A 26294-nucleotide genomic window follows, 5' to 3' on the forward strand; every position below is an offset into this window, starting at 1 on the left:
TAAGGTTTTATAGAGAATTATATTGATACATCGGAGGATCTGACTGGGTGGATGTGAAGTTAATCAGCAGTGACAAATACTACAACCACAGCTGCTCATGACTTCCATCTACCAGTAAGTACAAACCTAAAATTGAGACGCACGCTACAATCTTTTCCAGAGGCAACCCTACATTTGGAAAGGTTTCGGACATTTTTTTTTTAATTTTTCAATACATGGTAAAAAAGTTTTTAATATACAGAGCTGTAAACAAAAAAACGCATGTTTTCTTTTAAAGTAAAATGACACGTCACAAAAAAAGATGATGGTTAATCTCTTTCAGTTTTTAAAAGTGTGACACAGAGGGAATGATTGATAAGCAATACTGCTTTATGGGAGCATTTTAATAATAATAATATTGGCGGGTAAAAGGCTTTACAACACCCCCCCCAGTCAGCATCAAACAACAACAGAACATGAAACAGACATAAGAGACTATTTACAAGTGATCTTTTTTTTTCCTGTTAAAATCATTTCTACTTAATGTGGCGAACATCATCACAATGCAACACAATGCAACAACCCACAGCTGATGATAAGGATGTACTGATGTAGTGTGCATGTGGCATAATGCAAGTGTGTGAACTTGTGTAACAGTAGGAGCGTCAGCGTAGGAAAAGTTTAAAAAGTTCAATGTCCATATTTTCTTTTCTACGTCGTTCCTCCTCAACATTAGAGTAGACGCCCCGTTTCTGTTTGTCCTTCCTCACTGTTTAGCTCATCTTCTTCGCCCCGCTGGCTTCTTGCGACCCTACAGAAAGAGGGAAGGGGGTGGACAATAGGGTGAAAACAATGGACAGGAAGCTTATAAATTGCCCCACACTTAGTCTAAAACTCAGAATTCTCATATATGATTTATGTCAACACTTTCAGTACCTTCGGTGTTGGCTCGTCCTCCTGCTCCTCCTCCTCTTCATCTTCTTCCTCAGAGTCTTCTTTAGCAGCAGCAGCAGCTGCCTTCGATCGCCCACCACGCCTGGAATACCACAGAGGGGAAATGCTCCGAGTCAGAATGTCTCACCATGTAACAGGGAGACATTAGTAAATGTAGAATCACAAAGCTGCAGCCCTGCTCAACACAGAAAGTCTCAGAATGTTCTAGTATGTCAAAAAAAGAGCCAAACCTTTTTGTCATATTTGCTCAAACTGTCACGATATCCCGACAGTAGTTCATGAGAAAGATAATCTTTAAAAAAATCTGTTTCCTCTGTGCTTCTAAATTAATTTGCAAGCTCCCACCCCGACAAAAAACAACTAATCAAACTAACCAACAATCAAGATTCTGTTACTTTATTGCGTATTTCTCGCCTCAATCAGACACGCCTCGATTCTGATTGGTTGTTTTTCTTTGAATCTTGCAAATTTCATTTAGAAGCACTAAAAGGAGACAGAGGAACCGGATTTTTCACATTATTATTATTATTGTTATTATGTGCTTTTCATGGAATTTCATACGAGCCACCCTGAGAATATGTTGTATATGATTTTTACCTAAACAGTCGTTTTTTGACCTTGTGCTAAGCTTTCTTTCTCAAGAAAAAATTATTTTAGGCTGGTCCACTGCAATTACTTTACCAGTCAGTAGCAGGTGAACAAACATTTAAATTCATGGCACACAAACAACAAAGATGTCAAAGCTAGTGTGCATCTTACGCTGGTTTCTTGGCCGGCGGCTGAGCTGACTTGGGTGGACGTCCTCTCCTCTTCTGCGGTGTAGACTCTGCTGACTCTGTGCTGCTGTACGAAGACAAACGACACCAGAGGTTGAGACAGAAATTAATCTCGCTGACGGAACTCTCCGTGCCAACAGCAGATGTTATTAGTGAAGCTGATCCAACTTCTCCGTTTGCATTTCCTGCATACGGGTCCTTACCCTTGTGATCGCCGCGGCACCCTGGCCTGCCGTCCTCCCTTAGTCTTCAACTCCACATTTTCACTGCTCTTGTCGTCCTCTTCCTCCTCATCCTCTGCTGCTGCTTCCTCCTCTGCCTTCTCCTCTTCCTCGTCCTCCTCCTCTTCCTCCTCCGGCGGAGGAGCTGCCTTCTTTCGGCCCCTCTTCCCCTTGGCGGGAGTATCCTGACTAGGAGTAGTGGACTTCGGAGGTCGGCCCCTGCGTCCTTTCTTCGGCGGGCTGTTCTGTTCGTCCTCTGGCCGATTGTCCTCGTCCCACTGGTCCTCGGACTCGACCACTGCGGCTGTATTGGCCGCCGCCTTCTTGCGTCCACGCTTTGGTTTGCCATCCTGGTCTTCACTGGAGGCCACGCCTCGTTTGCGGCCGCGGGGCTTTTCAATATCCTGTAAAAAAACAAAGCTAATAGTTGAAAAGGGCTGACAGGCTTCCTGCTGTACTCTATGTGAACCATGATTTTTCATGAACGAGCCAGAGCTCTTCTATTAGTTTAAATGTTTTCTGAATGGCAATGTCTTTCCACCCCGGAAAACTTGTTAACTCTCTGGTTTCCACAATAGTTTTACTTGCTGTGTAGATAAACTGCTTAAAACCCACTATCTACTTTAATTAATGTGAGAAACAAGTTGGAACTTCCTTGTAAATACTAGTAAAATCCTGTGAAACATTTGAAAGGTATACAACATTGATGCTTTTTGCTAGAATAAACTATATTGTTTTACATTTGGAGAAGAGGGAATTGCTAAACTGCACTGCTTCAGAGCCGAAATGATGTAGGCAGCAGGTCTGGAGGCTGTTATGAATGATAGTTGACACAAAGCGTACTTGCTAATCCTATCTTGACTTAAATCCAGCGGCTGTTTGCACAGTAGAATCAAAACACAGAGTCACGAGGGTTTATGACTGGAAACATTCAACTGGATCACAGCAACAACCCTCTCTACTTGTCCTCAGCTACTGTGTCATTTCTGATCAGGTTTTTTGTTTATTAGTGCAGTCATACTATAAAACAGGATGAAAGAAATGTCTGTTTCATTGCTTTTAATACTTAAGATCATATTGTATACAAAACACCATTTTATTTTCTTCTGTTTATCCTATTGGTGTTCTTATCAAAAACTAGTCAGAAGAAGCAAATAAAGCTTCAGTTTCTAGAAATAGGGTTGGGCAAATATGATAAAAAACTACAATACCAGCAATTCCAACTGAGGGGAGGAACATTATTGAGAGGATTAGAATAATAATACATTTTATTTGTATAGTGATTATGGCTGGGAGACTGTCTACATAAAATATCCAAATAGTTGGTTCAAATAACTCCATAATATGATAGTTTCAGGAGGATTACTGGAGCTTTCAGACATTACACACACACACACACACACACACACACACACACACACACACACACACACACACACACACACACACACACACACACACACACACACACACACACACGCTCTTTTTGCCATATTATAACAACGACTCTCACATCACAGAGGACATTATAGCAGTACATAAAGAGGTTTGAATACCTTGTCAGAGCTGTCTGCTCTCTTTAGGCTGATGTCCTCGTTTTCACTGTGATCCATTTCTGTGCTGTCGAGCCTGAAACAGAAATTATGAATTGTTACCATTTCACATAACAACAAAAATGCAGCTAAAGGATACAAAAAGCCATCTATTTGTGTGATCTATGAACATATATCATGAGCATGTTGTTTTCTTTATTTTCCATTTGGTGAATGATTAGATCCAGAGGTCTTTCTATGAACATTTGTAACTGGACTGGATTCAGTGTCTCGCTCAACCACCAAGACTTGGTGACATCAGGGTCTGAACTTAGGTTTTCTGGTCCCCGTTCTGGCGTAGCGAGTCGTTAAAGGAGTGTGTATGAGCGTTACATGTCTTGTACCTGGTCTTGCTGCGTTGTGGGGAGCCTGGGTTGGATGAGGGGTCGTCGTTGCTGGCGGTCTCCATACGTGAAGCTTTACTCTGGATCTGTTTCCCCGCCGACGCCAGCGGCTTGTTCACTGCACCCAAAACGTTAGCCGACTTGGGCTAAAGACGGAGGGGCGAGAAATGAGACAGCGTTAGAGGAGTGTGTTCCACTCAACAAAAAACAGAAATTAGATGCAAAAGCCAACGGAACCGTTTCAGAAGTTTGATTAAGCTCACCTTTCCAGGTGTGAAGAAAGACTTCATCTCTGGTGGGAGATAATTCTTTGTGTTGCTGAAATTCTGAAACAGGGAGAAATCTTACATCAGAGAGCTCGTTTGTGGAAATAGAACATTCACCAAAAACAAGCTGAGGATTGTGAGAAGACGTTTTGCTCCTGCCAAACGATCTCATTAGTCAAAATGTGTGCCAGATACGTTGATAATTAGTTTACACCAAAAACTGGGGCACTGAAAACCAGGTTACTACCAGATACCACAACCAGGAAACACAAGTCTGTTTGTGCACTTTTCAAAGAGTTGCATGTGTTTTTACCCGTCATTTAAAAAGTCAAAGAGAAGAAAAGGTTTTACAGATCTCACTAGCAGCTCAGCTATTGCTATAACATATACTTAAAAAAGAAGAAGAATGTAAAAGAAACTGCTCTGCTTTGAGGGGGTTGATGCTTTGGGGTGCAGACACCAACCTTTTCGGGTTTGGTGAAGAAGCATGAGGGCAGCACAGGGTCTTTTGGAGACTCTAGGCTGTAGGTGGTGCTCTTTGACATGATAATGTGCATGGCTACGTCACACACCGTGTAGAGTTTCTGTACAGGGAAGACACAACAGTCTGGTGAGCAGGAAGGCAATAAGAGCAGTGAAGAAATATGTGCTGTCCATGTATGAGCTATGAAGTGAACATGACGTAAATATTTACCTCGTTGGTTTTGGGATCGGTGGGGGCCTGGGCATCCTTTGTATTTTTTATATTTTCCACCATTTTCCTTATGAAGGCATGGCTGTTGTTCTCATTCTTGGCCATGATAATCTCCAGGACAAACCACAGAGCCCTAATAAAAGGAAGGCAAGTTTGACATCAGCATACCAGACTTTGAATTCTAGAATATACGACCCTACAACGTAAACACCAGGTTGTAATAATCCACATTCATCCAAGAGGAATTTATAAAATGTGCACTTTTCAATTTTTTAAGTATTCTTTTGTCATCAGTGTTACCAGCGACCAATAGCGTTCTCACATACTTACTCTTTAATTTCTTTGAGCTGCTCGATGTCTTGTACTTTGACATAGTCTGGGTCATGTGCCAGAAGGTGAATGGCGTAGGGCACCACGTACTCCGGCAGCAGCGAGAACAGCTTGTCTGTTGACACACACACACACCCACACCCACACCCACACACACACACACACACACACACACACACACCAACATTTCCCAGTGATAATAATTACTGCCATGTGCACTACAATTTCTTTTTAATTTCCTCTTTACAGTCATATCATGGATATTCGTCCCAACCTTGCATATATTCTGGTTTCAGATAAATACTGTACAAATTAAATAGGGTGGGACTTGCTTCATGCTACAGACTTGCTTTTAAAGGGGCAGGCCCATTATTTCTAGAGGTTTTCATATCATTCTGTAGCTTCCCAGTGGTGTTCCTCATGTATTTTCAAAACATTCACACTTTGGTCAAAGTATGTATGTTTTAGCATCAAAATGATAGTTTTTCAAGCCCTTCTATACTTTTCCCTATATGACCTGATGTAGGTTTTTGCATGGTGATGCTGCTCCATATACATTATCAGGATGTGTATATATAGTCAGTGTATTACATATAGTAACTTTGATGGCAATTAGACTCTACTGTGCCAGTTTAGAGAAGCAGACAGGAGTATTTAGTTCAGTTTCTTTACCGCTGATGGCAGCGTGCTGTTTGAGGTACTCTCTGCGTATGTTGACATTTTTCACCAGGCACTGGCGAGCGTGAGCCCTCCTCTCCTTAACGGGGTCCTTGGCACACAAACCGAACACCGCCATGTATTCCAGAGGCAGGCGGAGGCGGCACAGGCCCCGGTGGAGCTTCTGGGAAAAACACTGTCGCACCTGGTAGCACTCATCCTAGAGAGCAAAAGAGAGAGACGCACAGAAAACAGTGACCGTGATTAAAATAAGTGACAAAAAACAAGATGCAGAGCCCTAAAATCGAGCAGAAGCTTTGCATGAAAAGAGGAGACAATCCATACGTTGATGACGAGAGCACACAGCTGGTATTGCTCCAGCGTGATGATTTCGTGATAGCAGGGCTCCTGTGCCAGCTTCAGCAGGGCACACGCCGCTGCCAGCCGCAGCCTCGACATGTCTGGTTTACTGGGGGAAGAGAGGACGGAGCAGAGGAGACGAGAGTAAACAAGGATTCCTTAATTTATCTGATAATGTGTTTGCGATTAAAGCCTAACATCCCCGAGGGTCCACAATAGCCATTAAAAATCCAGCACTTCACTGAAATTTACATGATTACGTTTCTCAAGACAAAGCTTCCTCTGAGTGACACACACACACACACACACACACACACACACACACACACACACACACACACACACACACACACACACACACACACACACACTCTCTAAAGAAGAAGTATAGGCCGTGTTGTTTACCCCATCCTGCCCTGCTCGGTTAAGTCTCCATCACTGTGTAGAATAGCAGTCAGCATCCTCAGCGTGGAGTTGCCGGATTTGCTTTGATTGTTCTTCACTCCTAGTAACCACCGCACCATCAGCTTTATGCCCTGGATCTGAATGGAGGAGGGTGGAAAAAACATTTTTTTGGTCAACAAAAGTGCATTACTTGAGTTACAATATCCATAACCAGAGAGAAAAGTCTCCTCATTTACTTGTAAAGATAAATACATACAGCAAGATCAGGTTGATATGATAAATTAACATTGCAATTCTTTCTCTGAAAAGTCAAAAACACAGCAGTAGACTGAACAGGTGCACAGTTTCTAAAAGACACACAAGGGTTCACAGCTAACCTTGGCCAGAGTCTCTGGGGACACTTCTTCATCGGGAACCCAAAGTTTGGTTGTCTTCTTGCCCGGGACCTACAGACAACACAAACAATACTTTAAGACTTTTAACTGCCAACGTTGGTATTTTAGCTTATTGTGATCAAATGCCTCATATGTCTAAAATCTGTACAACATAAGCCAAAAGTTTATGGAAGTCATTAAACCATAATAATTGATACAATATTGAAATTGTATCATAGAAAATTACAAAAATGGGATTTTCATCAAATTTGAAGAAATAAAAACACACCAAAATACTTTTTTAAAATATGTAAATACAGAAATAAATACATAAATTCTGAATGAGAAACATGAATACTAGATTTCCACTGCAATAAAAATGAATGCTCTGGCTGTTATGGTTTTTATTTGAGACCACTTTTAACAGGAACATACAAATGACCTCCCACAGCTGCCTGCCGGAGATAGACAAGAAAAGACCGCAAAGATACTGACCCTAGAACCGTGATGAACAGTTTTACAGACGCTCTGGTATATGTAGTGTGTGTGTGTGTGTGTGTGTGTGTGTGTGTGTGTGTGTGTGTGTGTGTGTGTGTGTGTGTGTGTGTGTGTGTGTGTGTGTGTGTGTGTGTGTACCCGGTCATTCATGAGCAGATCCTTCACAATGAAGTTGGCAACTAGGGATTTGAGCGGTGCAGCAAACTGCTCTGGGGCCAGCTGAGCCAGGTGACCCAGGGTGGTCAGAGGAGTGATGAGCTGCTCGAGGTTAGCGGGGTCGAGGCCTTTGTGCAGAGGCTGGAGACACACAAACACACAAACACCTCACATTATACATTATGTTTGACAAACTGTTCCGCTTTGGGAGGCGTGTCTACCGCATAGTAGCAATTTAATCTGTTTCTCTGCATAAAAAGATAAAAGTGCACTTTAACTGAAAGAACACAACATATGTAAATGCCTTGCAGAATGTGTCAAACCAGGAAATATACACACAACTTTGTAGAAACCAAACAGATTGGACTGACTAACCTCGAAGATTTGGGCGAAGTGTGTGTCTCTGTTGGTGAACATGGCGTTGATGCAGTGGATGGCATACTTGGCCTGGCGAGGCGGGCCCCTCTTGGCTTTGGCCTGCAGTACAGGCAGCAAAACGCTAGGGGGAGCAGGCAGGAGACCAGCATTACAAACCACAGAAAGCATCGTCATAAGACAGAAAGAGCGAACCACAGTGATTTCTATGTCTGATTACTGCCAGCGTGTGGCTGCATACATCCTGCTGTAAGCTGGAGAACGAATGAAAGCGTCATTTAGCCAATGAAACGTACGATTTGATGTGAGGGAAACTCTCTTCCATCTTGCTGCCCGTGTTCTTGAAGATCTGCAGAGCAGCCTCTGCGACCTTCTCGTCATCCATCTTCAGACAACCCAGCAGAGACTCAAACGTCTCCGCTGAGTGGAACGACACCGGGTGTGTGAACGAAAGCACCTGGGATGGAAAACAAAAAGGGGGCAATACATATTCTGATGAATATTTTTTCAATCGATTTCATCAAAAAAACATGTTAAATGTACTTTAAGCAAATTTCTTTTGTGTCACTGTAACGACTGCTGCTGCCAGCTTTTGTTTGGGTTTCTGTTTTTTTACCTTCAGCAGTTCCAGTCCTGCTCTGATGGCCTCTTCAGTGGGGACACCCTCCTCCTCATCATCAGCTGTTCCATCTATGGATTTGTTGACCTGTTTGATCAACGCACTGATTGATGATGGTAGAGATAAAAGAGAGAGATTTATAAAAAGGTCACACACACACACACACACACACACACACACACACACACACACACACACACACACACACACACACACACACACACACACACACACACACACACACACAACCTGATGGATTCTGTGTCGATGTGTACAGGAGCAATTCTCTCCAGAAGGAACTTGACCATTTCCAGGAATGGGTTGCTGGGCTGTTTGGGGCTGCCAAGCTTTTTAGTGATGTCTCGCTGAAAAGTGGATAAAACAAATAATTGTATTTAAAACATTTTTATTAAAATAATGACACCGTAATGCAGAAACACTGACAATCGGCAATAGTGTGGATGAATAAATGAATATCCAGTAAAATCTTTGCATGCAGCATGCAAGTTAAACAAACTTCATGTCCTGTCATTCAATGTTTGTGCACTGTTGTATTCTATAACACAAAAAAACAGGCAGCAGAGCTACCCATCAAATAACATGTGCCGTCTTGTCCGAATGAAGCTGTGAGGCACATTAACATTAACAGACAGCAGACCTCCTCTTTATGATGCTATAAAACATGTAGTACCACCTTCATCAGTCTACATGGTCTTTGACTATTTGTTAACACAAAAGATAGACTATATACATTTTACATAAGAGATTACTGATATTATAAATGATTAAACTATATCTTTGAGGGTATTAATTAAAACAGAGCCAGTGGAGGGATGACAGCCTTGACTCCACGCTGATGAGAGAAACGTCAGCACTCACCACACAGACTTCAGCTTGCTTGCAGGAGCACGAGGGGCTGACCAAGGTTTCCAACTGATCTCTGATCCGCTCGTCATCATCCAGGACCTGAGCCAGCTTCTTCACAAAGTCCTGAGCCTTGCCCGGGTCTGGCAGGTTCCCTATAGTCACACAGTATTAAAAGCTTACTTCTACAATGAATACATTTGAAACCAGGGTGGGTAGGTCAGGCTGCTTCAGCAATGTCTTTAAAAAGGTTTTGTTCATTCTTTTCTTCTACTTCAGATATGCGAAGTGGAAAGATCCTGTGGCTGTACGTTAAAGTTGGTAATTCAAACACCTAGATGCATGGTTTCGGAAAGAAACTCATTTAATATGTGTGTAAATCCCTTACTTGTGATCACCATGACTTTGGCAAATACAGCCTTGCTCGATGCTTCAGACTAAAAATAAAAAAAATAAAGTTTAGAAAACATGAGACAAGAGAAAATAAAAAAATCTGCATTTTTTCTAGTGTGCTTCAGTTAGTTACCTTGGGTTTTTTGACCAAGTCCAGCAGGTCTTTGACATTGTGCCTCAGCAGATTCTGGCACTTCCACATCTCATTCAAAGCTCTGAGAGGCACAGGTGAAGAAGAGTCAAAGGACGGAGATGGAAATATGAGGAGGAGGAGAAGGAATCATAGCAGTAACAGAAGGAAAATAAAAGGGTTTACTTTTGAACATTTGTTCCAGACAGTTCAATTATCGTCTAGACTGAATTTCATATTTTTTTACAAAGCAAACGCTAATGAAAAGGGCAAGTCATTATATTTGTGAGAAATGCTTACTTGACAGCATTTGTGTCCAGGGTGGCGTACAGGTAGTAAAGACACTTCATCCTCTCAGCGGTGTCCAGGTTGTGAGGGACCATGTACTGAGCAAAGACCCGCTCCACCAGCAGCCTGGGCACATGGAAGGAATCGCTTTGATTCAAAGGAAGAATGTCCTCAGATATGTTTTCCTATTCAAAAGGTTTGAGCTGAGAGTCCCGACAGTCATTAAGCTACCGTTGGATTTGTTTCATAGGATTATCTAGACCAGGGTCTGAAATTACGGTGGCTCGTGACAAAGGGCCATTGAAAATTTGGGAATGCCTTTAAAAAAAATAAAAAATAAAAAAAAATAAAAAAAAAAAGCTATTAAAAAATTTCCTCTTGAATTTGATCAAATAATTGTGCATGAATTAGATAACAGTTCCTCACCAGCCAACCAAACATATCAGAGACAATCTGATTAAGTAGAATAAGATTTGTCAGCGGTTCCCGTATAATCTCACCCCTCATAATAAAAATGGCACATGTTTAGGCATTTATTGTCCTTCAATTTTGGATAATCAATTTCAGAGGTTTAAGAGAGAATTTGCAGAGCGTGCACACATATTTCAACGCTGTCCTGTTCAACTTTCATAGTTTATATATATATATATATATATATATATATATATATATATATGTGTATGTATGTATGTATGTATGTATGTATGTATGTATGTATGTATGTATATATATATATATATATATATATATATATATATATATATATATATATATATATATATATATATATATATATATATATATATATATATATATATACACACACATATATATATATATATACACATATATATACATACATACATACACACACGCACACGCAGGAACTTCCTGTTGCAGTACAGACTTTTCCTGTTGGTAGCTGAGCAGCTCCACTGCAGCAGAGTGATTTAAAGAATAACTGCACCCTCAGACACTGTTCAGCACATTTCTACATTTGAAACAATGATGTTTTATGAAGTTGTCATCCAAGCTTCTTTTTTTTTTGCCTCAACATGTCTCAACTACGTGCACTTCAGCTATGATGTTAAAGTGTAGAGAGTGATGCTGCAGTGTGCCGTCTGGCTCCTCTAATTCTTTCAAACAACACGTCCGACATATTTCAAATTGCATATAAAAAGCAGCTGTGACTGCTTCACATTATGGAGCCCTGAGGCTGCGGTAGCTGGCATATGTATGGTTGTCAAACTGCAGCGACAAAACAGTTCCGAGTCTAGAGAGAAGCCTCTGCTTTTTGGATTCTGAAGGGCTGATATAAGAGCCTGATTTTACTGTTTGAGTTTGAGACTCGTTAAAGGTGTTTGGCTCACTGCCAAAGTCTGCTATGAAATATCTCAATGCGATGTCATTATTTACATTCATCTGGTAATCAAGGGAACAAGACATGTTAATCAAACTAAATTAAGTGAAGAAATACAAGCTACTTAGCCAATAGCTCAAGGCACAAACACTGTGATTCAAGGAGCTCACTGATCTTAATCAGCATCTTTAAGGGAACAGATTGAAATGCTCTACCTTTTTAACAGCTATCCCCAGGTTTTAAATGCGTTATTGAAATTCATAAAGGGATTTCTTGACTTTTCTAATGTAACAGCCAGGAACACATTGACACAAACCTGTCATCAATGCTGTTTTGGTAGTAGATATGGAGCAGCTTGTCTTTTATCCAAGAAATCTGTTTAGAAGCCTCCCTCCCTCCTTCTCCCTGCAGCGAGTACTTCCTGTAGATCGATGCCAGGCCCATCATGGCCTCCTTACGCACACGCCACTGATGAAGGAGGATAGGGCAAGATAAAGGAAGACAATTACCAATCATGACCACGAGTTAAATGAGAACTATATGACAAGCTACAGTGGCTGCAGTCCCCCCCAAAATACGATGTCAACACCGATCATGACAGGAAATGTTCTCAATAAGAAAATCAGAAACACAGTCGATAAGCTACATTGTTTGACAATCCTAGCAAAGCCCTGCTTATAAATGGAGCCGACAGCTAAAGTCAATGGAGGTTGCATTGAGTTACATTATGGTGAGTTCAAGCTCCAAACAGTGAAAATGAAAATTGGGTGAAAGTAAATTACTACATTATCAAGGTGTGTTCAAACGTTATCTTGTAAAATGTTGTTTTTGGCAAGAAACTTGAATAAATACAGTGGTTTAAAAAGAGATGTTTTTACAGAACTATAAAATGGATCTTAAGAGAGAGAATTATGACTTGTTTAACTTCCTAACACGAGCTCCAAGCACCTTATAATACATAGTTAAAACTACTAATGCCCCAAAAACATTGTTAAATCAAAGCTTTAGATAAAATACAATAATGTATTCCCTGTTCATTTGAATTGTTTGTTTTTATGCAAATAACCACTATATGACACTGACACAGTAAAAGGATTACATTTAGAATTTGTAACCTTTTTTTTTGGGTCTAATTGTCCAAATTACTGTTGATTTTTATTTTAAATAACAATTTTCCTTTTCGGTACTTTCCTGAATGAATATATATATATATATATATATATATCACAATGACAAACAATATGTGACCATACCGAGTCCAAACACACACAAAAAGTTGTCCACTTACTCTCTTGTCCAAGGTCCTCTCCTTTACAAAATTGAGCAATGCATCATTCACTAGAGACAAGTCCTTCTTGGCAGCAGTTACTATAGACACGATAACATCATGGCGGATGGCCTCCTCTGGGTCATGTGATCTAACCCGCAAGAATTCTGGGAAAGCACAAAACAGGAACAAATGAGTGGGATGTGAGAGAACCGGACACCTCTAACACAGAGAAAATACCAGGCAATTACCTCATCACATAAAAATAACACGTTTGTTAAGGAGCAACAATAAGCTTGTAACTCATCATTAAGAGCTTGTAAAGTGAGTGTTGTGGTATCAACATCCATATAGTGGCACAATAAGTCAACGCTCATCACAATTAGCAGGTTTCAAAGAATACATCTGCTTAAGAGGTCAGAGCATCTCAGCTCATTTACCTGTGAGGTCTTTGGCCAAGTCTGGGTGGTTCATGAGACAATGACTGGCAAACTTAACACACTCCAGCCTGATGGGCACATGGATGTCATTAAACCTTTTGGGAAAAGAAATATCAGAACGGTAATATCAGCAACTCAACACGGCAAAAACATTAATAACCCAGCAGGTATTAGCTGCATGCACACACTGTAACTCAGAAAGCCAAATGTAAGACTTTTAGGATCCGTGGTGGCAGCCACAGCACTGTAACCCACCGGCCGAGGTAACACTGCCACAGTGGTTTGTTCTGTGCAGCCAACTCAGAGTCCTTGGCTCCGAACATCTTAGCCAGCAGCTTCACCACTTGCAGCCTCTCGTCATTATCATTACTCTGCAGAGACAGAGCGAAGGAGAGAGAGAGAGAGAGAGACAGAAATTATGCACAGATATTTGGCTGTGTTGAATGGACAGACGAGCCATGTCAATTACATTGGCTACATTACCACCTTCATAACACAAAGGCTGCAGTTTTCTTTGGTATCAATCTTGTTTTTAGAATGAGACGTGAAGTAGAGGTAACAATGAGAAGTAAAGACAAAAGGAAGACGGGTGGTAGGAAGGAAAAACAAGCAGGGAGAGATAAAGATGAAAATAGTGATGGTGAGACAATGAATGAGAGGGAGACAGAGGGAGAATGTGTAATCTGTGGGGGAGAGATTTTATCGCAGCTATTATTTTGAGGAGACGGCAGTGATCTACACTCCCTCTGAACAGTTAATGAGTGTTATCCATCAGCAGGAGGCCTTTATGAGACACTGCAGAGGCAACATTATGCTGACTGCTGGACTGATCCATCTTTCTAATATGAATCAACAAACCTGCAGAGAAAGTGAAAATGTGCAATTCTGTGGCTAATAGGTTGGAGAATTCTGGGTTTTTGGGTCTGGTGTGTGAATATACTCAGAATATTAACTGCTGCTACTTCTATCTCTATAACTATTAATATCACAAAAAAATCTAATAACAATAACCATAACAATGCCATGTGTTAATAAAGTGCACAAAACAATTATACCAGCAGCATGAAATGACAAATGTAAAATGCTCCATTTAATCTGAAAAACAATGTTGAACTGAAAGAGGTTTTTTTTTTTTTTTACTACCTTGAGTTTGAACTCGAGCTGCGGCAGCACAGAGAGCAGCAGGTGGCTGTCTATGTTGTAAAGCTCCAGGATGAGGTCGAAGACATGTTCGGACAGATCGCTGACCGAGGTCTTCCCCAGCATCAGCACCTGGTTGAAGAACTGATGGAGAGGACGGAGAGGGAGGAATAATTGTTACCGATATAACACGTACAAAATAAAAGAGATCCTGCAAATCAAGCTGTGACTTTGAAACAGATGTAGAGGCAGACTCTCAGATTTCATTAGCTGCCAGGAGACAATAATGTGCAACAAAGAACACAAGGTGAGTTATTGACATTGTGCTCATTGCACAGTTGCAGCTGCATGTACACAATGTGAGCCTCAGCACACATTTTTGAATGCATCAAATGTTTTATGTTCAACAGCTGATTTTAATGACCAACGTATCACTTAGCGTCGTCGTTTGCCCAGATATAAACCTCTTGCAGTGCCAAGACATTTCTAGCATGGTTGGCCTTGGTTCAACTACACTGGCAGTGCTGGAGTCTTCACATTAGGCTACGTGAGACTTTGAATCTACAGTATGCACTGTTTCTGGTAGAGCTGTATGATCTTTTTGGTTTTGTTTATGACTACTACAGGATATAGACAGCTGCATGGTGTCCAGTGTTTAATTCAGGAACATAATCTCTGTCCAGCCATGGATATAAAAGTGTATAAAAGACAGAAAAAAAACCAAGAGTGTGTCTAAGACTGTATCTTACATTGGTGATGTAAGGTTCAATAGCCTGAGCAGTCCTCTTCAGCAGAGCTTTGGCCAGGTCATACGCTTGTTTATTCAAGTTCTAGACACACAGAAACACAGAAACACAATCGGTGAATAAAATAGCAGGTCAGAGAGCATGTGCAGACAGATGACAAAAACTACACATGATGTTCAAAACAAGGATGTGATCCATCATTTCTTGTTTTTCACTCAGCAGAATCCCCTTTGGACGTCCACAGATGTTTGTGCACAAACTCTAAAGCTGCTTTACTTCTTTTCACCTGCAGGGGTCTCATTGAATTACAGGGTATGGAAAATTCAGAGAGTCATTTACTGAACGTTCTCTACACCAACATTAATGGTGTGTGTGTGTGTGTGTGTGTGTGTGTGTGTGTGTGTGTGTGTGTGTGTGTGTGTGTGTGTGTGTGTGTGTGTGTGTGTGAGAGAGATGTAAGGTGTTCTTTATGTGATCGTGTACGTTGAGTGCATGGGCGTTATTTTGTGCACATACCTTGTGTGCAGGGACCAGGTTGACCAACACGGTGTCCAACAGCTCCTGCGATACGGTGTCTCCCTCACAGATGATGGAGCTCATCAGGTCCACCATGTGCATGTGCACCTTCTGGTTATGGCCGTTGCTAGAGAAACAAAGACCATGGATGTCATCAATGCAGGACTTAAAATAAAAGATTCCTTGCTGGTTCTCTGTCGAGTCAGCAACGTAAAATTGACTGGACTAAATGAAAATGTCAGATATTCCTGGGTAGTTTTGAGAGTTTTAAGATGTACTTTGCTGAAAGCATGCATTTTGTAGACAGACTGCGATGCACTGATGGGTGGGTGTACTGGCTCATAATGATCTGCATTACAGCGGGAGGTAACGCTTATTACCTAGATTTCTATCTCAGCGACTGCTGTCCTCAGAGCTGCCAGACGTTACTAGTCTTATTACCTTCCATTCACTGACAGTGTCACTTACACACAAACATGAGGGAGGCACTCCCCCACACCTTCAAGCTCACTGTAATATTTCAAGCAGAGCTCTTTAAATTCTCCATATATAATAATAAAAAAGCATTGTGCTGGCACAACCTTGACATACACACAACCATCATTTTTGTTCCAATGGCAAAGAGCCAAATCCTGCACTGCAGAATCCAGCCCACAAGGTTGTGTTCAGAGGAGTGAAATAGAGAGCCGGGTGAGGAGGAAAGAGAGGAAAGAGAGGGGAGGACTGCGGGCAATCAAAGACAAACAACTGTGAAGTTTAATGGTGTTGCAGTGGAGACAGATTGAGGTGTTAGAGGGCTCACTTCTGCCATTAAGGACTGCTGCGGACAAAAGGTGGAGGTTATGTGGGAACAAACAACAAACATGGACACAAATAACAACCACGCTGAGGCGGCCTTTGATAAGAAGACTTACTTGATGACCTGGAAGAGTGTTCTGTAAAGCTGGGTGAATATCTCATTGCTGTCTTCAAGCTCAAAGCAGATATTGTAGGACTTCACCCATGCTATGTTCTGAACAAAAAGAGAAGAGAGAGGAGGCAGGATGTTAGTGACTGTGCAACTTACAATGCAGCAAATTAGGAAGATGAAAGGAGAATGTGGTGAGGGAGGAGAGTATTTACACACACAGCACTTACAAAACAACATTAGTAATAATTTTGAGATGCGTTTGTGGCCAACTGATGACTTCAAGTGGAACATTCACCATCTTTTAGCTCAGTTTTTGGTCTCCACCAACTCTTTAGCTGCTAAAATGCACCACTATGTTCACCGGCTAGTCGCTGCAACAACACTGAGGGCAGTGAGTGAATCAAAACAGAGAAGTCGCAGCCAGAGAGCTACACAATGAGCTGAAACTCAGTATTAGGCTGTGTAAAGGGGGAGGGGAGCAGCAGATTCAGGTGGTGATTCTCCGTCGGTCAGAGCATAATGTTGGCTGGTTATGTTTTGAGAGTAATTAAGGATTCCATTTCACTTTAATTCAAACAACTTCATCACTTCCATTTTGGGATTCAGATATTAAAATAACAATAACAAGAATACTGTAGAATAACAGAATCCTTAAGAATGAATGCCTTTAATTAAAGAGTTATGGCAAATATTAATTTGAGATACGTCTACGCAACCAAAGCATAAAAACAGCACTCATGGAATCATCATTACACATTTTGATTGAAAAAACTAAAACGTGTGAGAGAAGCCTGCGAGTGTGTGACAGAGGAATTGTGCTGCTTTAATGAGTGAGAAGCAAAGCATTAATCAAGAACATCAGAGTAACATATTCTTTATCCTGTTGTTTATCCTACAAATACTGAGGGATTTAGACTAGATATTTTTGGAAGGCATACAACATTTATTATTACAATCTGTTTTAAGGTGCTCAGATGAAGAGTCTGCTGTAGATATGAATAACCATGTATCCTATGAGCTTCTGTAGCACAGCAGAGGAGAGTGTATGTCATTCAGCCACCACTGCTGCTTCCTCCTTTAAGTCTCGCCCTCCACATCATTTATTTAATACAACACATTTACATAAGATCTTGAATACACACATGAATTAGTGAATGTATTCGGAAGACCAGAGATCAAATACTAAACAAGATAAAACAACAATGCTTAAATTCACAGAATGAGCCTTTAGGTCAACAAGCCAAACACCAACTGTAGTCCTGCACAGGTTAAGGTGTTCACATTAACCTTTTCAGTAATCTCTGTTGCCATTTATGAACTATTAAATAAAATATCACTACACCAGCAATAATGTACAAAAGAAGAGCAAAGAGCTTCTCTTTCCCGACTGATAAACAGTGGAGTACTTCTAATACAAAGAGAACAAAGCATATTCAAGAGTCAGCCCATTTAAATGTTGATAGTGAAAAGCAAGAGTAAAGAAATGTTAACATGGCAAAGTAACCTGTTCAAATTGCAACTAACACAAAAGCAGGTGGCTTCATCCAGAAGGATATCTAACAAAGATTCAGAGTTAAACCAGGCTGATTTAAAACAAGACAGTATGTTTCACAACGGAGGTTTGGAGAAGTCTGGCATTAGTTTTCATGGAAACTGATCCATAACTTTTCAGGTTAAGCTTCATGCTCAAAGATGTGTTTTTTCCACAATAAATTTCAATTACCCATATATATTTTACTCCTTCAACCTCATTTCCAATCTATGAATTCATTTCAAAAGTTTAACTAATGGACACAAGTTGTGTCAGTCTCCTACTTCACTGAAAAGTCCATTCTCAGGCTTCAAGTGCCGACTGTTTAAGTTGCATGTTGGACCACGATTGGCTGTAACAACGGCTAACTAATCAAAAATAAAGCTTGTAGACGTCTTACACCTGCTTTCGGCAGGTGAGCAAAAACAGCCTTGCAGTGCCCAACTCTGCACAGTGAAGCTCACAGTGAGCAGAGAGGGGCAGACAGAAACACAGTTTTGTTTCTTTCCCCAAATACCTTCTTCACGGCTACATTGTGAACATGATATTTGCAGTAGAAGACAGACTTTTCACAATAAGCTCTGCTTTTATGAGCCTCTTGAAACAACTGAAGTTAGGGATGCAATCTGTCTCTTTGCATATAACTGATTACGGTTGGGTTCCAATAGTGAGTTCCCAACAGGAAGTAATCTCTTATTGAACCTTTTATCTCTCAAAGTTACTTCTATTAGCAATGTAGAACACATTTAGTGTAGTGGACTTCTCATTACAGCCAGTACTGTCATTTTCACCATGTACGAATATCACTGGCTGAAGATTATACTTGCTTGTGGAAAATGCAGCGTACAAAGTAATTGGGCTACACTTATTATTTCACTGTGCCAGATACATTTAATCAACACTTCACACTAGGGATGACACGATATAAGATTTAGATTTTTCAATTATGGTCAGAGAAAATATCAGTTCACGATTATGAAATCAGAATCCTTCTAATAAAGTAAATGAAACACAAACATTGTCTTGTTTACTGTGCTTTGTTAGTGTGACTTTTTTGCCGCGTCATCGCCATTTATATACAACTAATGTGTTTATGATTAAATTGTTTACTAGAGCGCAGTGTAAAAATACACTCGTTACATAACATAAAGTTACGTATTCAAAATCCAAAAGTCATCAACATATTCCTAAAGTACCAAAAGTAATCTTCATTATGTTGAATAGCCCATTTCAAATAATGTATAAGACGGTAGACCGAGATCATTGGATTATGATTATTGATGCATGATGTGCATCCCTTTAATGTTGCAGATGGTGAAGGTGGAGCTCATTTTAACTACTTTATATACACATAATAATAATAATAATAATAATTAGGCTATATACTACTAACAAATCATAGTTATTTTTAAGTTGATTTATGTTTTGCATTAACAATCTATAGTAGCCTAGTTAGTAACTAATATGGTCAAATAAATGTAGTGAAGATAAAAGTAAAATATTTCACAAGTGACATAAAATGTAAATACTCAAGTACAAGAACATCAAGTTTGTACTTAAGTACCATAAATTAATTTAACTTTAAATGTACAAAGTTGTCGCCCAGAGGAGCATGCACCCAGACCTCCTAGAGGACCCGAGGTCCACCCACCACAGTCTTACTAAACCTTGTGGGAAACATTGCATCATCACCTTCATCCAGTGAGTTTTTATGGTGCAACGTTGGCACTGAAAATGATTTATCATGGTTTAATGGGATAGAACGACAGCCTACCTGCAAGATTATGACAGTAAACAGTAACACGTTGTGTACTACTACCAGCCGTTACACTGTACTAGTCCAGTTTAGTACATTTTTTTTTACCTTGACTCGGGCATAAAAGGGGCGGATGATTATCTCAAAGATGTTGGAACATATTCAAAGTGTTGGACCCCTGTGCATTCACTTTTCATATGTATGCTTTGCTAATTGGATTTCCATCTTCCACATCAACTCTCTGGTCATTTTGTGGATATCAAAATGCTCCCACGCTGCCGATCTAAGGCGCTTCGGAGGAAGATATAAAGCTTGTCTCATTTTCACATTTGTGAGTGTTAATTAGGCCGCCACCCTAAAAAGTTTCCTCAGTCTAAACCAACAAAAGGTGATTAGAGTTCTTTCATTATTTTTACCTCGAGTTATTTGTTGAAAACAAGTCTCTACAAATGTTGAAAGCCAAACCTAATGAGATTCAATACTGGATTAAAATGTAATAAAAAGGATCAGACCCCAACCCTACTACTGATCCACACACATACAGTCACGTACCTCAAGCAGATAGAAGTATCTGTTGAACTGAGCGCTTTTAGTATCCTCCAGTCCTTTGAGCTGTCTTGTGATGAACATGAAGATGTCCTGCACAAGAAAGAAACACACAAATGAATGCACCACACACACACACATGGATAACATTTACTCATAAGTGTATACATTTTAGCTATTTTCAGCCAACATCCCCAAAAAAATACAAAGCAATTCAGTCAATATTAAGTGAATACTCCAGAGAAGATGCAACAAGTTAGTCAATTAAACCAGTGCGGAATCGTGGTGGAGCGCAGTGATCTTGGTGAAAATCTTCACCAGCGTACCTTAAGTTTATCCGGGGAGGTGTAGGGCGCCTCTGGGGCGTAAATCCTGAATATGTCTGCCAGACAGCAAGCCACCAGCAGACGCACGTCCTTGTCTGGGTGTTTGAGGAAGAAGTCTGAGGCCAGGTGGAGGGCCAGGTTCAGGTAGAGCTCCTTCTCTTCCTCAGAGTCCTGGTCCATGTCCATGAAGGTCTTCACGACCATCTGGAAGAGAGAGAGGGGGGGGGGTTATTACTACTAATCACATGTTAAAAAATCCTGTCTGCTGTCAAAGAAATGATACCAGCACGCCTTCAGTGATGTGACATTATATTATATTGAGATGCAGTAAACGGACAGGCGCTGCAGCAGCAGACACTCACCTTGAGCCTGCGGACCATCTCCTCTTTGGAGATTTTGTCAGAGATCTCCTTGACCCCTGGAGGGTAGGTCACCTTCCCATCTGTGACTCGAGCTTTAGAGTGAGCCATTCTCTTTAGCTCTACACTGCCTGAGGAAAGAGAAAGTACTATTTGAAATAAATTAGAGCGCCAGAGAGAAAATGAAACAAAGAACACAGACAGAGTGACTAAAAACCTTGAAGAATTGCTGAACCTTAACCTAAAAAAGAGACAGAAAAGGCACACATTGTTAACTATTTGGAACCCGAGGCATATCATTTGAATACTTCAAAGCTTCGAAAGAAGGCTGCTGAAGAGACTTCTGAAATATTCAGCCAGGTATTCACAGTACACAGAAATGGCTTTCTAGAAGCTGAATCAGGGATGAAAGTGCTGCATTCAGAGAGCAGGCTGAGGTTTCACTGCGATCATTGTGCTCCACGTTTCATTACCACCACACAAGTCTGTCAAAGATTACACCCAATTCATGTTAGGAAGTTCACGTAATACAGAATGTTCTTTGACTTTCAATATACTACACCGCTCATGGTCAGATCAGCAATGCTCTTTGGTAACGCTGCTGAACTGATCCGCCTCACCTCGCCACTGCTTTTTGTCCATTAAAGATATTAAAAAGGGTTATGACTTCATTTCACTTTCTACATCTCAACTTACGTCAGACAAATTAAAGCCTGACTCATAGTTCATGAATCTACAAAAGTCTGCATGGTGAACTAAGCATGCAATGATTAAAAAAAACGTATGATACTTTATAATGGGGGTTCGTAAAATATCTAAAGCATTTATTACAGCAGCAAGGCTACAGGTGGAGAACTCACCAGGAGTTTTAAGTACGACAAAGTGATGTTTTGCATTCAATCAATTAGAAGACTACAATCAAAAAAATTGTCTCAGAAATTAACAAAAACAGTACTTTGCTCCAGCCTCCACATATTTCTTGGTCTGTTTAGTTAGTTTACTCAGTTGTTGTCACTCAAAAGTGATCATGTAGCCAGTTATCATCCATCTTACTTTCGACTGTAAATAACAATACTATACACGTTGTGATAACTCACAATTTAGACATTTTACACATTGTGCAAAAACAAAACATATGGCTGGGAGGAGCTCATCGAGCGGTCCACCCTGTGGTCAGTGGACGACCAGCTCTGAACACTGAGTCACAGCTGATGGTGTCATGTCAAATGATTTAACTGTTTTGCATATGGAACCAATGGACTCGTTCAACACAAGGCTGCAACTGACAACAATCATCATCAATTACACTGCCAATTATTGTCTTGATTAAACAACAAGGTTTTAATCAGTAAACTAAACTAAGTACATAAGACAGTAAACTGAATACTGTTGGATTGAGGTCTGTTGGTCGGATAAAACAAGCAGATTGGATTTGGAAACTGATGAGCAGTTTAGCATTTCATAAACTAAAGCATTATTGTGTTATATTTCTTTGTGTCATCAGCATAGCCCAGATCATAATAAGCCACCACAGACTCCACATCAGTGGTGAGTTCAGACGGCTGATTAATCAATGCATTTTAGCCAATGGAGAAGATTATACTGTACACATTTTCCACAGCCCATAGTGACATCTATACACGTTTTGTGTCACACAAAACATGTATAGATGTCACCATGGGCTGTGGAAAATGTTATCAAGTATTTTCCACTATTTTTTACATTTTATAAACAAAACAATTAATCAATACATTTATTTGCAGATTAATCTATAAGGAAAATAGGTAGTTGCAGCCCCACCTCCTTCATTTTAAGCTTCTGTTATCCTATTGCAACACTGTATACTCAGTATTTCATAAAAAAAATCTGCACCTTGTTTATACGAGCATGTGCAAGACATTTACTACTATTTCAAACAAGTAACAACAAACATGCCCTCCTCCATGACCAGCAGCCTTGTTCCATTTCAATCAATAACAAGTGTGTCTCTTTTGACCAAAAGCTTTGATCCTGCCTTTGATATAACTGCAGTGTAATTAATGCTTGTAGAGAGTAATTGGTCAAATTTCATAGAAATAAAAAAGCAGTAGCGAAATACATGACATGGTGTCTGACATATCCTGCATGACAGATGGACAAAAAGACAAGATGAATGAAAAGACAGATATAGGACAGTCTGGTCCACAGTCCTTTCCCAATCTTTACTAGTTAAGTACCAGAGTGGACGGACTGTGGTACACCCAGGCTTCTGGTATGTGGAATGTTTTCTTTGTGAGCTGCAATATCTCATTTCACAACAACCACCTCTCCCAGTCGACTCAGCAAAACAAGCGTATACTACCTTTACAAAAGAAGCATAAATACTGTCACTAAAAGCGTTAAAATAATTGACAGATAACCTTTCTTCTGTTACTAAGTCTTGTTTGTGACTTTTCACAAGTTGTGCACAAGTTTCATCAGTGATGGAGATTTGATTATTATGAAGCTGGGTAAGTAGGTCTGGCTTTGATTTAGAGTCCAGACCACAAAACTGAATTTTACATAACAACCAAACAATTTTCTGCAGCGGTACTTGAGCTTTTAGAAAACACACACACACACACACACACACACACACACACACACACACACACACACACACACACACACGGCCGAAAAAAGAAAAAAACCGCACACACAGGACACTGGCAGGCTGCCAAATTGTTTGATTCTGACCTTCTTTTCCACCCAACAGCTGCTGCCAAATTTGAGTACATCTCTCTCTCTTAGTCTACCACACAGACACACACAGAGCTCTGGCAGCCAATCAGAGTAGAGTATTTCTCGAGCAGGGGGTCTGTCTGGGTTTCATCCAGCAGATAATATTTCACTTTGAATTAACGGCAGCAGTAAATAATCACACGCAGGCGCTCGTACGTGGGCTACTTGTCAACTCAGTACTGGTTTATCAAAGTAAAACACATTTATTCCCCCACTGAGGGTTTCCTATGGGTCTGTTGTTTCACGCTCTCACCGCTTCACCCCTTCGACACAGCTGCCAGCAGAAATATGAAGACTCCGATCGGCTCGGCTAACCTAATCTGAACCTTGACACAGAGCTCCTTTGTTTTAACCCTGTGGGTGATTAAAGGGAAGAGAGGGACTGTCAGCAAACAGAAGCAGGACGACTGGACACCAGCTGGTTATCGGGGTGAACTCAACAACCTCCACATTTGGGCACTCACAAATAAAACGCGATGGAAACCGGGTGAACAGGGAAGCACTATGAAAGAGTTTTCCTCCAAATTAAATGGAGATAGGCATTTTCAGGAAAAGAGCACGTCTCTGCCAAATGTGAAACCAGCGAAGGCCACACCGGCCAGAAACAACAACGAAGCAGAGAAGGAGGGTTTGAAATGAGTCCAAAGGTTTTAAGAACGACAGACGGTTGAAGTAAACCTTCATATATGCCGTACGACATGCCATCTACAAACAACACAGCGTTGAATGACATGTCTATATAGTGCAGACATGTATCCTCCTCTGTATCCATTCAACACAAACAAACCATCTCAGAGAAACAAACTAGACACGTCCATTGTGGCTTTGCAGACCAAACATAACTTATTTTAGTTGGAAAAAATACAAGTTGAGGGGGTACAAATAAATAACTCCCCCAATAAATAACTCCAACCAGAAATACTACAACCTGATTTCTGATGAAACACTTGCCGGTGGGCTTTTGTAAATAGTCCTTCTAAAGCTATAATGAGCAATACCACATGTACAAGCTAAAACACAATAATTGTATTGGGTAATGCTATAATCAATAAATGACATTCCATATTGGCTTTATGGGACTGCTATCTTGAACAGTACTGATTTAAAAGTGTTATAGGACATGACACTTAATAATAACACTTTCTAATAACTTAAATATTTCAGAGACTTCTTACAACCTGTGATCAGTTGAACAATCACAGGTCTAGTAACCTCAGTTTATGAAACACGCTGCGTTCAATTTCATAATTATTCCTGTCTTGGTGGCTTCTACTGCCAATATTAAAAAAATAATGTGCACGAGATCAGGTTTGTTGCAGTCAGAAAGACAAAAAGACAGAGAGTAAAATATTTCTCCGATATCTGGTATATTCCTCATCAATTGTGGAGCAGACTAACCACTAAATACATAGTGGTTAGTTAGTGTTAATAGTATTAACACTGCGAGACGATGTCTGCAATAAATGAAAAGCAATGTGCCTTAGTACACATAGTTAGCTTAAAATATGGAGTCACAACGAATATGATTTAGCACAGGAACAGCCACCGGATTACCGTTACTTGTATAAGTTAACGTGAGGTAACGTTAGTTAGCGGATAGAGAAGAAACACGCAATGAATAGAGGTGCTTGTTGTTATGGTACAGCCAGCTGCCTTGTTGCCGTTATGTTGGCTAATCTAGTTAGCTGCCTTTAGCAAGCGTTAGCAGTTATGCACAACACTGACTAGCGTATCCGATGCTAACGTTAGCAGCAGTAGCAATCTCAGTGACAAGAGGGCGGACATGTAGTAACGTTACACTGAACAAAACAGCCCGGCTAACACCCGTTATATCGTTATAAATATACCGACCTCAGTCGAGTCCTTGTTTGCTCGCGCTGCTGGGACATTGAGCCTAGCACAGCGGCTAGTGTTTCACTAGCTAACCATTATGCGCCGCAGGAGCAGGTCAACCAGCGCTGTGAAGCGGACACGGCAGCCGAGAACACAAGCGAGCAAGGCGGGCTGCGCTCAGCCTATTTAGCGGTAGAAAACATGGCTACTCGGCGGATTCACCCTGGGCTCATACCGCATCGTCCGCAACAGCACTTGGAAAATATTCCGACCTTTCAATCAAAATCATTTTACTTATTTGTACATTTGGATTACCTGTTACGGTGAATTGTGATCAATCGTGTCCTCCTCTGCAGCTCTCTTCCCCCTCCTAGCTCCAAAATGGCGCCAATATGTGTGGATTCAGTGCCCGTGGGTACAAACGACCAGCAAGTGTGTAGCGCCACCTATAGAGCGAGTGTGGTGCCGGTATTATCCTTGAAAAACATACTCTTTTTTTTAAAAAGAAAATTGACTATGACAAGTTTTA

At 40.7% G+C, this 26294-nt stretch overlaps 1 protein-coding gene across 3 annotated transcripts; it reads right to left on the minus strand.

The window, feature by feature from the left end:
* On the minus strand, positions 1 to 26170 carry pds5b (PDS5 cohesin associated factor B). Of its 3 annotated transcripts, none has more exons than XM_068716027.1 (35): positions 26081 to 26170; positions 21176 to 21303; positions 20814 to 21017; positions 20494 to 20580; positions 16659 to 16756; positions 15745 to 15871; positions 15232 to 15312; positions 14486 to 14626; positions 13598 to 13713; positions 13343 to 13437; positions 12924 to 13069; positions 11952 to 12103; positions 10288 to 10401; positions 9991 to 10072; positions 9853 to 9901; positions 9480 to 9619; positions 8850 to 8965; positions 8598 to 8703; positions 8278 to 8438; positions 7982 to 8105; positions 7589 to 7747; positions 6956 to 7024; positions 6579 to 6715; positions 6159 to 6282; positions 5829 to 6033; positions 5157 to 5271; positions 4827 to 4959; positions 4597 to 4716; positions 4130 to 4192; positions 3867 to 4012; positions 3487 to 3559; positions 1913 to 2334; positions 1693 to 1773; positions 916 to 1015; positions 1 to 790 (listed from the first exon to the last, which is right to left on the minus strand). In XM_068716027.1, the coding sequence occupies exons 2-35, from the start codon at positions 21281 to 21283 to the stop codon at positions 758 to 760; spliced, it is 4227 nt and encodes a 1408-aa protein (XP_068572128.1). In that variant the 5' UTR covers positions 21284 to 21303; positions 26081 to 26170; the 3' UTR covers positions 1 to 757. The 3 variants fall into 3 exon arrangements, with proteins under 3 accessions (XP_068572128.1, XP_068572126.1, XP_068572127.1); XM_068716025.1 differs by having other exon boundaries at positions 1693 to 1776; XM_068716026.1 differs by lacking the exon at positions 26081 to 26170 and adding an exon at positions 25784 to 25876 and having other exon boundaries at positions 1693 to 1776.
* Positions 26171 to 26294: the final 124 nt, after the last annotated feature.

Source organism: Cebidichthys violaceus, unplaced genomic scaffold, assembly GCF_023349555.1.
Source record: "Cebidichthys violaceus isolate CVI_PGR_0920_01 unplaced genomic scaffold, fCebVio1.0.p SCAF_20, whole genome shotgun sequence".
Classification (NCBI taxonomy): Eukaryota; Metazoa; Chordata; class Actinopteri; order Perciformes; family Stichaeidae; genus Cebidichthys; species Cebidichthys violaceus.

What these genes read in the sequence shown, in the direction of transcription:
- pds5b (XM_068716025.1), bottom strand. Translation starts at nt 21,283, where the DNA reads ATGGCTCACTCTAAAGCTCGAGTCACAGATGGGAAGGTGACCTACCCT. An exon ending in AGCAAGCTGAAGTCTGTGTG is followed by an intron (nt 8,966 to 9,479) that starts GTGAGTGCTGAC and finishes TCCACTTTTCAG; the next exon opens with CGAGACATCACTAAAAAGCT. An exon ending in ACTTCGCCCAAATCTTCGAG is followed by an intron (nt 7,748 to 7,981) that starts GTTAGTCAGTCC and finishes GTGTGTCTCCAG; the next exon opens with CCTCTGCACAAAGGCCTCGA.